At 51.4% G+C, this 12,429-nt stretch overlaps 1 protein-coding gene across 1 annotated transcript in view; it reads right to left on the minus strand.

Annotated features, from left to right (window-relative positions):
• Positions 1–9,348, minus strand: part of LOC125943512 (uncharacterized) — a 69,406-nt gene extending 60,058 nt beyond the window's left edge. Inside the window, exon 1 of the mRNA XM_049662861.1 lies at positions 9,039–9,348. Within this exon, the coding sequence (XP_049518818.1) occupies positions 9,039–9,331 (293 nt within the window). The 5' untranslated portion in view covers positions 9,332–9,348. The remainder of the gene's footprint in view (positions 1–9,038) is intronic.
• Positions 9,349–12,429: the final 3,081 nt, after the last annotated feature.

Raw genomic sequence — 12,429 nt, forward strand, 5'->3', positions numbered from 1 at the left:
AAATGACGCAACCCAACATAAGCGCATTTTTTTCTTCTAATTTATGGTCGGCCACGCCTGTGTCAGGCTTTTGGTTTATCCTTCCGGCAGTGACCGTGCCGTCCAGAGCAGGACAGGATATATGAAACTGCAATGGGCTACAAACGTGGGGATGCTTTAAATACAGGCGCGCATTTTAGTGCGAAAGCATTTTTATACCTACAGACGCACGAGGCGCCATTTCGCCGGAGCCATCGACTTGTCACGTGATCCAGGGCACGCGCGTTGCACAGGCAGGCCTAGAAGGTCTCCGCAGGGCACTTAGGTGCAGGGCACTTAGGTGCGATGATAAGTGGTTCTTGAAGGAAAGGGAAAGGTTGGCGCTATCTTCTGGAGCCCTTGAGGGAGCACGGCTCAGCGCGTGCGAAAGAAGGCAGTCGCTTGGACGCGCCCTAACACTCTCCTCTCAATCGGCTCCGCAGCATAGCCAAGCCAGCGCTCCCCGCTCCACTTGCTGGCGTGTGCGTTCTGCGTGAAAACACCAGCGCTCCAGCTGGGCAACTGTGTGCATACCACGCAATCCTGCATACATTGCTCTGAGCCGAACGGATAGTAACTTCAAGCTACAGACACTGTATGTTTTCCCCCGGTCTCATCTCGTGCACCACTGAGATTGTGGTGCCTGCAACGCCTGTGGCAGCGCTCCGTAACCGCACCAGCATTCTGAGATGCCTGAAAGCTGCCAGGACATTGTTCCTGATTAACAGTAGCAGTTATCTCGCGGGCAGCGACGGGCGGAAGTACCGCCTCAGCGTATTGTTAGAGCACCGCGCGAGAAGCGCGAGTGCTGGTATTTAAATTGGATGGAAGTATTTAGCGGTCAGGCAGTCGAAATAACCAAGAAACGTCTACAGTATCGGTGGAAAAGACGTAAGGAATAACTTAGCGGTAAATACGAAAGAAATTCCGCAGCATTACGTGCACCTTTTTGAGATTCCGGATTTATGAGTTAAACCGTGTTCACCACATTACAAATTGTTGTGCAGGAGGGCTCTCGACACACGTCCTGCCTCTTCGAAGAGCGAAGTGCAACTGACGGTGTTCCGGGCAGTCCAATGCCTGTTGCCCTGTATATATATATATATATATATATATATATATATATATATATATTGTCCTGTTTGAGTGACGGTGAAGTACACAGTAGCAAGTAATTCAGAGTAGAGCACGGCACGGGCTCGGGCTTACCCGAAAGCCCGGGCCCGGCCCGGCCCGTGGGCCGAGTCAGGCCGGGTAGGGCAGTTTTTTTACGGGCTCGGGCCGGGCGCGCGCACGGCATGGGCTTTGTGATCCGGGCCAGGGCCGGGTATTTTGACGCGGGCCCAGGCCGGGCTCGGACTTTCTGGAGGTGTGTGTAACGTGCAGCGAGTTATCCTCACGCGTCTCGACTCTGAAAAACATGTTGCCCAGGCGCAGCTGGAAGCTAGCAGTGCTACGCCTGCGTACTTCCCTTTACTTCTTCCATCATATTTTGCGCTGTTTCAACAGAATGTAAAAGTCCAGAAAGACGGAAGTCGCCTCAAACCAAAGGATGCCATTGTATTCCTTACCTAAATCAATGTAATTAATGCTTTCAGCGCAGTGTAAGCGCGTTCGCGACTTGCTGATTCTTCAAAGGCGAATTGGTAAAGCCATGACTGGTAAGATAATTCGTCACGCGGCTGAAATATGGCACTGCGTCCATCCATGATTGCACGCATGTTCTCAACCAGCCGCCTAGCAGCAGCTCATTACGCTGCACCATGGAGGAACGAGAAGCTTTCTTTCTCCATTGACTCCATCCATGCGCTGCACTCACGACCTGTCGTGGCTGCGCTTCGGCTAGAGTGTGCTACAATACGGTTGAGTGGGACGAGCGGCTGGGGCGGCGCATGCTCTGCAGTGAGGTGCCTGACGTGGAAAAATACTGTGGGGGCGTGGCGATATAAGTGGATTGCGCGGTATCAAAGTAGCCCCGTTAGAAACGGCTGGCGATACTGCTCGGCAGGGTCATTCGGACTACTTCGCGCACTGCTATTAGCGTTCAGACTGCTCAAATTGTGTTCATATTGCATATTAAATGTATTTATGCCTTAAGAATAAATTCCTTTCATTCTCTTCTTTAGTTTATTTTTTTAATGCCACTCGGTGGTCTTTTTCGGTCTCGGGCCGGGTTCGGGCCGGGCTTGGGCCGGGTTCGGGCCGGGCTCAGGCCGGGCTCGGGCCGGGCTCGGGCCTAAGGTAAAGGGGTGGCGGGCCGCGCCGGGCGGGTAACGTAGATTATTTCCGGGCCCGGACCGGGCCCGGGTCTCGCCATAAAACTTTTGGAAGGGCTCGGGCGGGCCGCCCGATGTAAAATTGGGCCTGGGCCGGGTCCGGGCTGAAAAAATCGGCCCGTGCAGTGCTCTAATTCGGAGCCCTTCTCCTATGAAGAGAACGGGGGTAAGCAATGCTTGTGGCAGGATGACGCTGTCGCAGGCGTTACGCTTCGTTTGGCCTATATCACGGAGCAAGAAACCTTTAGGAGTGGAAACTCCGCCAGCTGCGGCAACCAGAAAATGTCACAAGCCCGCGGAGCCACTATCATGCTGGCGGCACCTGGCAGCCGAGAAAGAAATTATTGCCGTCTTGGTTGCCAGGGCAACCGCTCACGTGTGTTACTCCCGTTCGCGGCCGCGCACGTTGCTCCCGTTCGGCCGCGCGCCGCCACAAGTTCTATTGAGGGCACTCAAGCGTCCTACCTGCGTCCCATCTTAGGCTAGCAAATTCCGAACAAGGGTACACTGCATGTATCAGCGCTGTAAGTATTACGGCCCTCAAACAGACACCGACAAGAACAGTTGCTGTTTCACTTAAACGCCCACAAAACCAACGTTAAGGCGTGCACGCTGAAGCGAACGCCCGTGTGGTCTGCTTTGAGCGGGAGACACGGGCGCCGCCGAAGAGAACGCGCCCGAGCAGCACCACCGGGCTTCGGCTTTTATTGCGATAGCAGTTATATGGACACTCCAAAGCAGATTTCTGCCGTCGGCGTCGCCGTCGCCGTCGCCGTGAGGTTCCGTATGACGTCAATGGAGATGAAATCGTCGCCGCGCGCCGCCGAACGCTGTATGTGCGAGTGCAAGGGCGCGAGGGACGCGCGCTTTCACGGGGAGTGAACGCAAGGCGGAGAACAAACACGCGTTCTGCGCCGTGCTCCCTTAAAGGCTGCAGAAGTAGGCGTCTCTGTCTCTTTCCTCCTTTACAATCACCATATATGTAGAGCAAACGCGCCCTCTTCCGACGCACGAAAGGCCGGGGGGGGGGGGAGGCGACGTTTAGCTGCGGCACCAAATGCGTATTTATATAAACACGCCGCGCGCGTTCAGTGCGAACGCGGGCAAAACGCCGACGGCGTCGACAACAGTTCTGCGTGTTGCCGGTGCTGCTGCATGTCCAAGTTTATACAGCTGATTAAGCTACTATCATTACTCCGTATAGCTCTCTACAAATTTGCTATCGCATCTGATGCTTCGCCTTTAAGGTGAAACTGCGCCAACTTTTTTTTTTCGCTGCTGCTTGCATGACGCGCCGCAAGGCGCCGCCACTGCATGCGCCCCCGTCGGCGCATACTAATGTGACGTTATCTGGTCGCACGCGAGCGCCCGCGCTGACGGGAGTTTGTACTCCTAAATAATGTTCCTCCGTGGCCTATATTCAGGTCCGCGGCTCTTCGCTGATGTTCCGCCTGGGCTTCGGAAGCCCTCGCGCTAGCATCGCGTTCGCGGCGCCGCTGCAGCAGAACGCCAACATGAACCGGAACGCCAACAGGAACAGGAACGCCAGCAAGAACACGAACGCCAGCAGCAGCAGCTGCCGCAGGAATAACCGAGCCCTACGCTCGGCGGATCTCCCCAGGGACAGCCAGGGTCGTGCTGGTTCTGTTGAGGCTCTCGGGTTCGGGTCTGGACCCCGACGACACCGACCTCGACACAAGCGATCTTTGCACCCCGTCTCCGAGCGATCTCTCTTCGAGCGTCCCAGTCTCTTCTTCTCACTGCTCATTCCTCGTACCACAGCCTGTGGTTTCGTGTCCACCACTGATTGGTCGATTCTCTTTCTCCCTCGTCCGGTCCCTCGTGCCACCACCCGCCAACATCGTCTTTGTCGGCGACTCAATGGTGTTTGGCGCAGACGCTCCTACGCAGTGCTTTGACGCTGTCCACTCACTCATGACAATAATCCACCTATACCTCTACCCCGGGACCAGCTTGCCACAGTTCTCACACAGACACCTTTTTTCGGCTTTGACACTCCTAATGCTAACGCACTAAAATCACGGACGAGTGATAGGATGAGATCCGTTACAGGCATAGGCAACGCTGCAAATTTGATGTAGAAGTGTTAGCGAAGAGAAAAACAACTCGCAGTTTCGCCCGAAAGGCGAAGCATCGACTGCGATAGCAAATTAGTAGACAGTTATACAAAGTAAGGATAGTAGTTATATCGGCCGTATAAAGTTGTAAATATTCGCTTACTAACTAAATAAACAAGCACTGTGTCAGACGTGCACAGGTAAACATGAATACATCTCACTCGATGACCGCGGAAACTCGTGAAAACGCTGGAGTGAGAAAGCGCGCCAGCAGAAGCGAGCAAATTGACCTTCGCGCTGGCTCTCGCTTCAACGCTAACTAAACGTCGAAAGCGCAGGGCATACGACGCTACCGGTTCTCGGCGAATGCTCTTTGTCCCATCGCAGATCGCTTTGAAGATGAGGGCCCCGCGGGCGCGCACTTCGGCAGCATTGCAGATCGCCTTCAAGATAGCTCCGTGAGCAGCAGCCGCGGGAGCAGAACGCAACCCCCCTCCCCACCCCCCATTCCTCCTGTCTCCGTCGCATCCTCCTCATGCCTCGCGCATGAACGAAGGCCGTGCGTTTCCGGCCGCCTTACTCTCACGCATGCGCGAGATTAAGATTAGGTTGCCGGGTCCCCCTCGCAAGCTTTTGCTCGCGCACAGCGAGTGGCGACGATTTTATCGCCTTTGGACTTTATGCGGAACCTCACGGCGACGGCAACGGCAACAATGCACTTGGAGTGTCCATATAAATGCTATCGCAATAAAAAAAAGCTTCAAGGGGCCCTGAACCACCCTTCGGGCCTGGAGAAAAAACACATTCAGCGGATGGCATATGCTGCTGTGAACATCTCGGCCAACTTTTGCCCTCGTGCGTGACGCGTGGGACTCACAAGCGGAGCGCGAAGTCATCTTTCTCTGAAACGCTCTCGTTTCAACAGAAGCCAGGTTCCTCACTCCCTTCTGTGTGTTTTTTTTAGGGGCGAAGCTCCTTATAGCGGCACCCGTTCCGTACCCGTCGTCGTAGTAGTAGTGTGTAACCAGTCTGAGAAAAATGAGAAAAAAAATTCCGAAGTTGTGTCCGTAGCGCGGAATCGAACCAGGGACCCCTCGCTTTCGAGCGCGCGGCGTTAGCCCACTACGCCACGAACCGGACATGGACACACGCACAACGATGGCAATAAATACCCAACATTAACGAAAGACCGCGTTTCTAGCGCGTTTCTAACGCGTTTGTGCTAGCGCGTTACGGCCCGTGTAAGAAGCTGGTGTAAGACGCTGTGGCCTCTCCGCCTTACCTTCAACGCGTTTCGAACGCGCTGCCCAAAGCGGTGGCAAGTCAAGTTCAAGTCGAGGAGCGTTATGAATACGGGGGTATACTCTCTCAGCAGTCATGTGATGGCGTCGGCAAACGCGGTGCACGTTCCGGCATGTGTAAATGGCTGCGTAAGACGCTGTGGCCGCTCCCCCTTACTAGAGAGTACTGCACGTTTCTAACGCGTTTGTGCTAGCGTCCCCTTAAGCGGGAGATCCGATGATTTCCTCCGGAGCTTTGCCCACTCATCATCATTCACCCCGTGGATATGCTGTGATTTTTTTTAAATTTATCATAAAGCACATTCCCTTAGACGGCTACTATTGGTTGCTGTGGTCGGCTACGCAGCGTAGATACCGCGGCCACCGCGGGGTGCCGCCACGAGTACACTGGCTAAGCTCACTCCGGCTCGCTGAGAACAGCCGCGTTTGGCTTACGTTTAATGCGTCGTAGTCACCAAAATCGGAAGTCGTGGATGATATATGAACGGTGCGCCACGGTTACATTTAGAAGGCGGAGCTCTGCGCGCACGCCCCACTCTGCCGTAGCCTTCGCAGTGCAAGGCATTGAAGGAGGAACGGGACCACAACGGACGCCGTGTTTGATTGCCAATGACTCTGCTTCTGCTGAACACACTGAAGTACTTTTTGCGGCAAAGTACTTCTGAAATAACCTAGTTTCACTTCAAATGTATTTCTACATTTCGATAAAAAGTGGTTCAGGTCCCCTTTAAGGAGATGTACACAAAATGTTAGGCTGAAAAACAAGTATAGTAGCATACCAGATTAGCTCAAAAAGGCTAAACGAATATTCGTCATCGCCCCATTTCAAATACAATGCCAATAAATCATCATCAACTACTTCACCCATCATCATCATCAGCGTATTTATTATTGTGCTTCGTGCAGGACCAAGTACTCTCCCAGGGATCTCCAATAAGCTGTCTTGCCTAAGCTTCACGATTCCAAATTATTCCTGCAAATGTTACAATTTTTCATGCCACCAAATAGTCTTCCGTCCTTGACTTCGCTTCCCTTCTTTTCGCACCCACTCTATAACTCTAAAAGGCCACCGGTTATCTGCCCTGTCTCCCGAATGTGTTCCTTTCTCTTAACGTTACACCTAACACGTTTTTTTTCATCACTCAAGACTATTCGTTAACCTCCAAGCTTCTGCCCCATATGTTAGTACAGGTAGAAGGCAACGAGTGCATACTTTTTATTTTGAAGACTAGCACTAACGTGCTGGTCATGATTTGGTAATGTCTTCCGTAAGCGCTCCCACCTATTTTTCTTCTGTAAATTTCCTTCCCATTATCTGTTTTCCTTTTAAACATCAACCTAGACAAAATGTTCCAGCATAGATTATAGAGGCTGACATCCAATTCTCAATTTGTGTTCCCATGCGAGGCTATTGAACACTACCTTTGTCTTCTGAATAATAATCTTCAACCCTACTCTTACACCTGTTCCGCTAAGGTCTTGAATCTGGCCTTGCAGTTCGCCCCCATTGCTTCTGAATCGAACAATCATTTGTAAGCCGTAGGTAGCTGGGATTTCCACCTGCGGTCCTCACTCCTAATGTTTCTTTGTTTAGCTTGAGTAGTTCTAAGCATGCTGTGCATGGCATTGGAGAGATTGTGTCTCCTTGGCTGACCTTTTTTTGACCAATATTTTCCAGCTTTTTTTTTGTCTGTGGCGGATCAAGGCAGCTATGGAGTCCCCATAGATACTTGCTAAAATGTGCACATAGCCTTCCTGCACACTTTTATTACGCAAAGCATCCATAATTGGTGGTATTTCTGTTGGATCAAATGCATTTTCATAATATGCGAAAGACATAAAACGGATGTTGTACTCCGCAGATTTTCAATTACCTGATCGATGACACGGATGTGATTCATTGTAGAATACCCCTTTCTAAACCAGCCTGTGCTGTTAGCTGAAGTCAAGGGTTGACCTAGTTTTATTGGAACTAGCCTAAATGAATATTTTGTGGAATACTCAAAGCAAGCTCATGCGCCTATAATTATTCAGCTATTTAACGTCTCTCTCCTTATGAATTAGTTTAAACATGAAATTCATCTGCCACTCCTGTACAAGCGTAGTTTTTTCTTTACAACGCGTGTTGTTGGGTGAGTTTGGTTGTTATGCGAAATAACTAAATAGCACAATGAAGAGAAACAAAACAAAGCGCATATGCATCTATGCACTTAATGCATGAGGTCTTACGTGCCAAGACCACGATCTGATTATGAGGCACGCCGTAGTGGAGGACTCCGGAATAATTTGGACCACCTGGGGTTCTGAAACGTGCCTAAATCCAAGCACGTGGGTGTTTTCGCATTTCGCCTTCATCGTAATACGGCCGCCGTGCCCACATCCTTTTAGGGACGAAGCTCCTTACGCCGTGGGTCAGTCTCTCCTCCGTCGTAGCCACCTCGTCTAGTTCGTGAAGTGATCACTGGATGGCGTTGGTGGCGCTCGCTCCATAGAGATACATGGTAAAGGCTAGTGTGACGGGATATCACTAGATGACGCTAGCGCAGCATAGTTGACGCATTAAATTACGAGATGGCGCTGCGGCGCTCACTCCTTTCAGATGTATGGGAGCCCATAGTGTGATGAGCGATCACTAGATCAGTGGATGGAGGCGATCGTTCGTGATGTTTCGATGCAGTGCGATGGGAGACCGCTAGGGGTGAGAGCTATAAAATGCGCTCGCTCTTGGCGCGCTTCCTCTTTCGCTCGGAGTCGCTGCGCCATATGGAAGACAAGGCGGCGGAGCGGAGGGCACGGAAAGCGGCTGCAGCGCGCGCTCGCAGACAGAACCCGGAGGTGAGAGCCCGCGAAGCCAAAGCTGCACGGAGGCGCCGAGAAAGGGATCCCGACGTTCGGGCCCGCGAAGCAGAAGGTGCACGGCGACGCCGAGAAGCGGATCCAGAAACTGTGAGAGCCCGAGAAGCGGCGAGGAAACGCGCGTACAGGCGGGCGGATCCCGAGGCTGCGCGAGCGCGGGAAGCTGCTGCCAAGCGCCTCAAGCGAGCTCTGCCCGAAGGCGCAGACGCGCGTTTCAAGCGCGACTTTCTAGACAACAGTTTCGGCCACAGCTGCAATGTCTGCGACAGATTGTGGTTTGCCAACAACCTCGTCACGGTATCGGCCATCAGGAACGATGGGCGAATTTTCAGGGAAGAGTCATGAACCTCCGGAGCTTCGCCCACTCATCATCATTCACCCCGTGGATATGCTGTGAAATTTTTTTTTGAATTGTTTTAGTTGATACCATACAGTTACTGCCGTCCACATCGCTTGTAACAAGGCATTACGTGATGGTGTACGGACAAAGTCTAAAACGGTCTACTCACTCGGCTGACAGGGAGATTGGTCCACCTTGGGCGGCCTTGTCGTAGTGGTACTCTGTTACCAAAGTGTACGCCTTCCCTACTTCCAGCGGCTTCTCCAGCCCCGCGATGAGGTAGGGGCTGCTAGTGCTCAGAGTACAGATGTTCACTCCCTTTGGCGTTGCTCCCGCATCGGCTGGAACTTCTAGTAGTGCCATCTTCATCTCCTTGACGGTCTCTGCCTTGGCTTTTAAAATCAACTTCGAGGTGGCCTTCGTTACCTTGAGCGAGGCTTCTCCCCTGCCAGTCACATTCATGGCGCCGTCCGCCAGGCTTCTTCCTGCCACGAAGAAAAAAAAAGAAGAGAAAAAAAAAACTCTGGAGAAAATTTTTGTATTTGTTGTTGCCAGTTATTATTGTCACCACTACCTCAATGAATAACATTTACACCACCTTTTTAAATAGGTATTACGCACCTTCACGGCAGCGGCGAATTGGCGTAAATGTGCTGGCACAGATAGATTTTCTTGTGCGTGTTTGCTAGCTCACCTCAGCAGTTAATGTATATCTGAGAAATTGCATCCGACCTTGCAAATGGTTCACATCTAACATAAAAACAAGTGTGGTGTCACAAACCAGATTAGCAATTATGCAAGTGCAAGCGGAGAACTAGTGTATACAGTTACTGTATAGGGAGCGAGAGTTGCGCCACTGCTTTCCGCGCGCCGCTCGCTCGGCCTCCGGTGATTCCAGCACCACTATTCGCCGAGCGCCATCACGTGGTCAAAAGTGGTTCCGCTGCGCTGTGGAGAAGACAACACTTCGCAGGCGATGCCAGCACTCCGCGGGTTCCGACGTGCTGCTGGTCGAGAGACGCGTGATCGCAAGTGTATTCCCAGGTGAATTGTAGAACCAATGTCATATGACGCATTGACAGTGCCGAACTGTCGCAACTGCACCGAAAATTGCAAGGCGTTTTTTGCAGTGCCACGAGCCTACTCCAGTGGCTGCTGCCTATGGGTTATGACAGGCGGACTCCGAAAAGACCTAGAATATGCCATTAACTGTCCTTTGCTCCATATGTATGTCGTTCTTGTATTCATATAGATATTACCGTCTGTATCAAGGCTCAGTCTGTGCTCGTGTCTAGGATAAGTGTTTGTCTTCATGCTTTCGGGTGAAGTGTGAAAATTGCTTTGTTTAGGAGCGCAGAGTGGAAGTTTATGAAAATAATTACAGGGTAACGGTAACAGTTAGCAACCTTGTATTATCAAGAGTTGCCGTATTGCTGGTCTCATTCACTTTTTATCGTGATAGGGATGTTTGTTGCGTCATTGCTTGTCACCTGTTAGTTGGCTTTCGAGGACTCTGATTCGTTAGTGTGCTTTTGTTTTTGTTTAGTTCACGTCACTGCGTGGGAAAACAGAAATTGCAATAAAATGCATCTTATTGCTTTGCTCGTTGGCAATTTCCAATAGCGGCGTAGCATTAACAAACATTGGTGGCCATCCTAATTCGCGTTATCAGCAGCACTCTCAGCATGTGTGTAAAAATTCTTAGAAACCACCTGTACTGTGACGCTTAATTATCCTTGGCAAATGGCTATGGGATAGCTTCAGTAAACCTGCTGTTCGCATGCTCCTGTCAAAGCGATATAAGGATGTATTGGTTCAACAAGCAAGAAATAAAAGCATGTTTTTTTTTACCTAAATGCGGCAATGCAGAAGTTGCACAGTTTAATGTACCACGAACTATAAATACGTAACGCATGCAGCATTAGTCAGCGCGTGTGTCGGCTAGATGAGACCCATACTACATATAAATTTGTCCGTGATGTGTAAAACGCGACAAGGAAGCTATACTGCAATCATTATAATCAACATAGTGGTGCAGCGCAATGCAAGGAATTTAAGAGTGCATGCAAGGGTGCTTTAAGAGTGCTCGCGTCATTCCCCTGAATTCAGCTTTCATACCTTGAACACAAGGAATGTTGGACGCGACAGCGTGTTGAATCACGCATTCACATTTTCAGCTGTCGCGAGCCGTGTTCGCATGCATGCACACCTAACACTTGTTTCACACGGCCACTTTCAATCCCTTATCGAGCCCGCTCCGTGTGAAAATTCTCGACTGCGATTAGTAGATTACAGCAGATTAGCAGAAGCATAGAAAGAAATAAAAAAAGTGTTACTGGCAGTGCCACGCGAGCGTGGCTCCTACGCGTACGGAGAGCGGCTTTCCCGTACAACTTTGCAACCCAAGATGGCGTACCTTGGCGCAACTCTGTCTCCCTAAAGGGAGCCTATACAGTAACTCTACTACTGTACTCCTACGCCCGACATCTCCTGCGAAGAACTGGTAAAACGTAGGTCATGGGCTGAGTGGTGTTCACTGAACGTGTTCGTAACCTGCTTACCGGATGCCGGGGATGTGAAACACAACGTGCAGAAGGAAGAAATTGGTTTTTGCGTGTTGAGTGAAAGGCTAGAGATGAGAGTAAAAATAATCTAAAGCCCTTCCCTTGTCGAGAAATGGGGCTAAGCGAAGCTTGTGACAAGACGACGCTGTCGCAGTCGTTCCGCTTCGTTTGCCCAAAACTCAGCATCGGCGGCTCTTCGCTGACGCTTGACCGCCACATCCCGCTCCCGCAACTCGGGGTCCGCGGCTCTTCACTGACGTTTCACCTTGGCTTCGAAAGCCCTCACGCTAGAATCGGCACGTTGACGACGAGTCCTTTACCGAGCGCGTTCGCGGTGCCGTTGCTCAAACACAGCCTGCTCCTCGGCGGAAAGCAGCACGCGGGCCTTCCCATACAGGCGCCGAAACTGATATGAGGCGAGCGAAACCCGGCGGAGCGCGCGCCAACCCCGTTTCCTTACCATTTCCTCCCCGCCGCACATCAAACGATTCTGATTGGTTGCGCGCGTCACGTGATCCTGCGCGTGCACAGTTTTCCCCCGCACCTGCTTTCTTTCTTTCTTTCTTTCCTTCCTTTGACGTGTCAAAACAACAATTTGAATATGAGGAACGTCATAGTAGAGTGCACAAGAATAGGGGAGCTGCTCTAGCGGAAGCCTACGAAAGCGTAGAGGGTGATGCAAAAAACGCTGAAATTGCAGTGGCGCTGCCGTCGCCTTATCCTGAAGCTCCGGCTGTTGCAGCTGCGCCCTTTGGCTAAGGCGTGCTCATGGGCTGAGTAGCTGTCGTCTGCTCGACACCCCGTCTTTTCTGCGTCGTTTGGATTTTTTTGCATCGCTCTGTTTCGGTCTCCCAGTCCCGACGTGGGTGCGGCCCGCGGCTGAGAGGGGGCAACGGAGCTTCTCAGCACCTTCATTAAAGTTCTTTGTCTGTCTGTCTATCGCTCTGTCTCCATTATACTTACTATAGGATAGGTGGTAAGTGAAATGTGTTTCCG

This window comes from Dermacentor silvarum, chromosome 2, assembly GCF_013339745.2.
Source record: "Dermacentor silvarum isolate Dsil-2018 chromosome 2, BIME_Dsil_1.4, whole genome shotgun sequence".
NCBI classification, from domain to species: Eukaryota; Metazoa; Arthropoda; class Arachnida; order Ixodida; family Ixodidae; genus Dermacentor; species Dermacentor silvarum.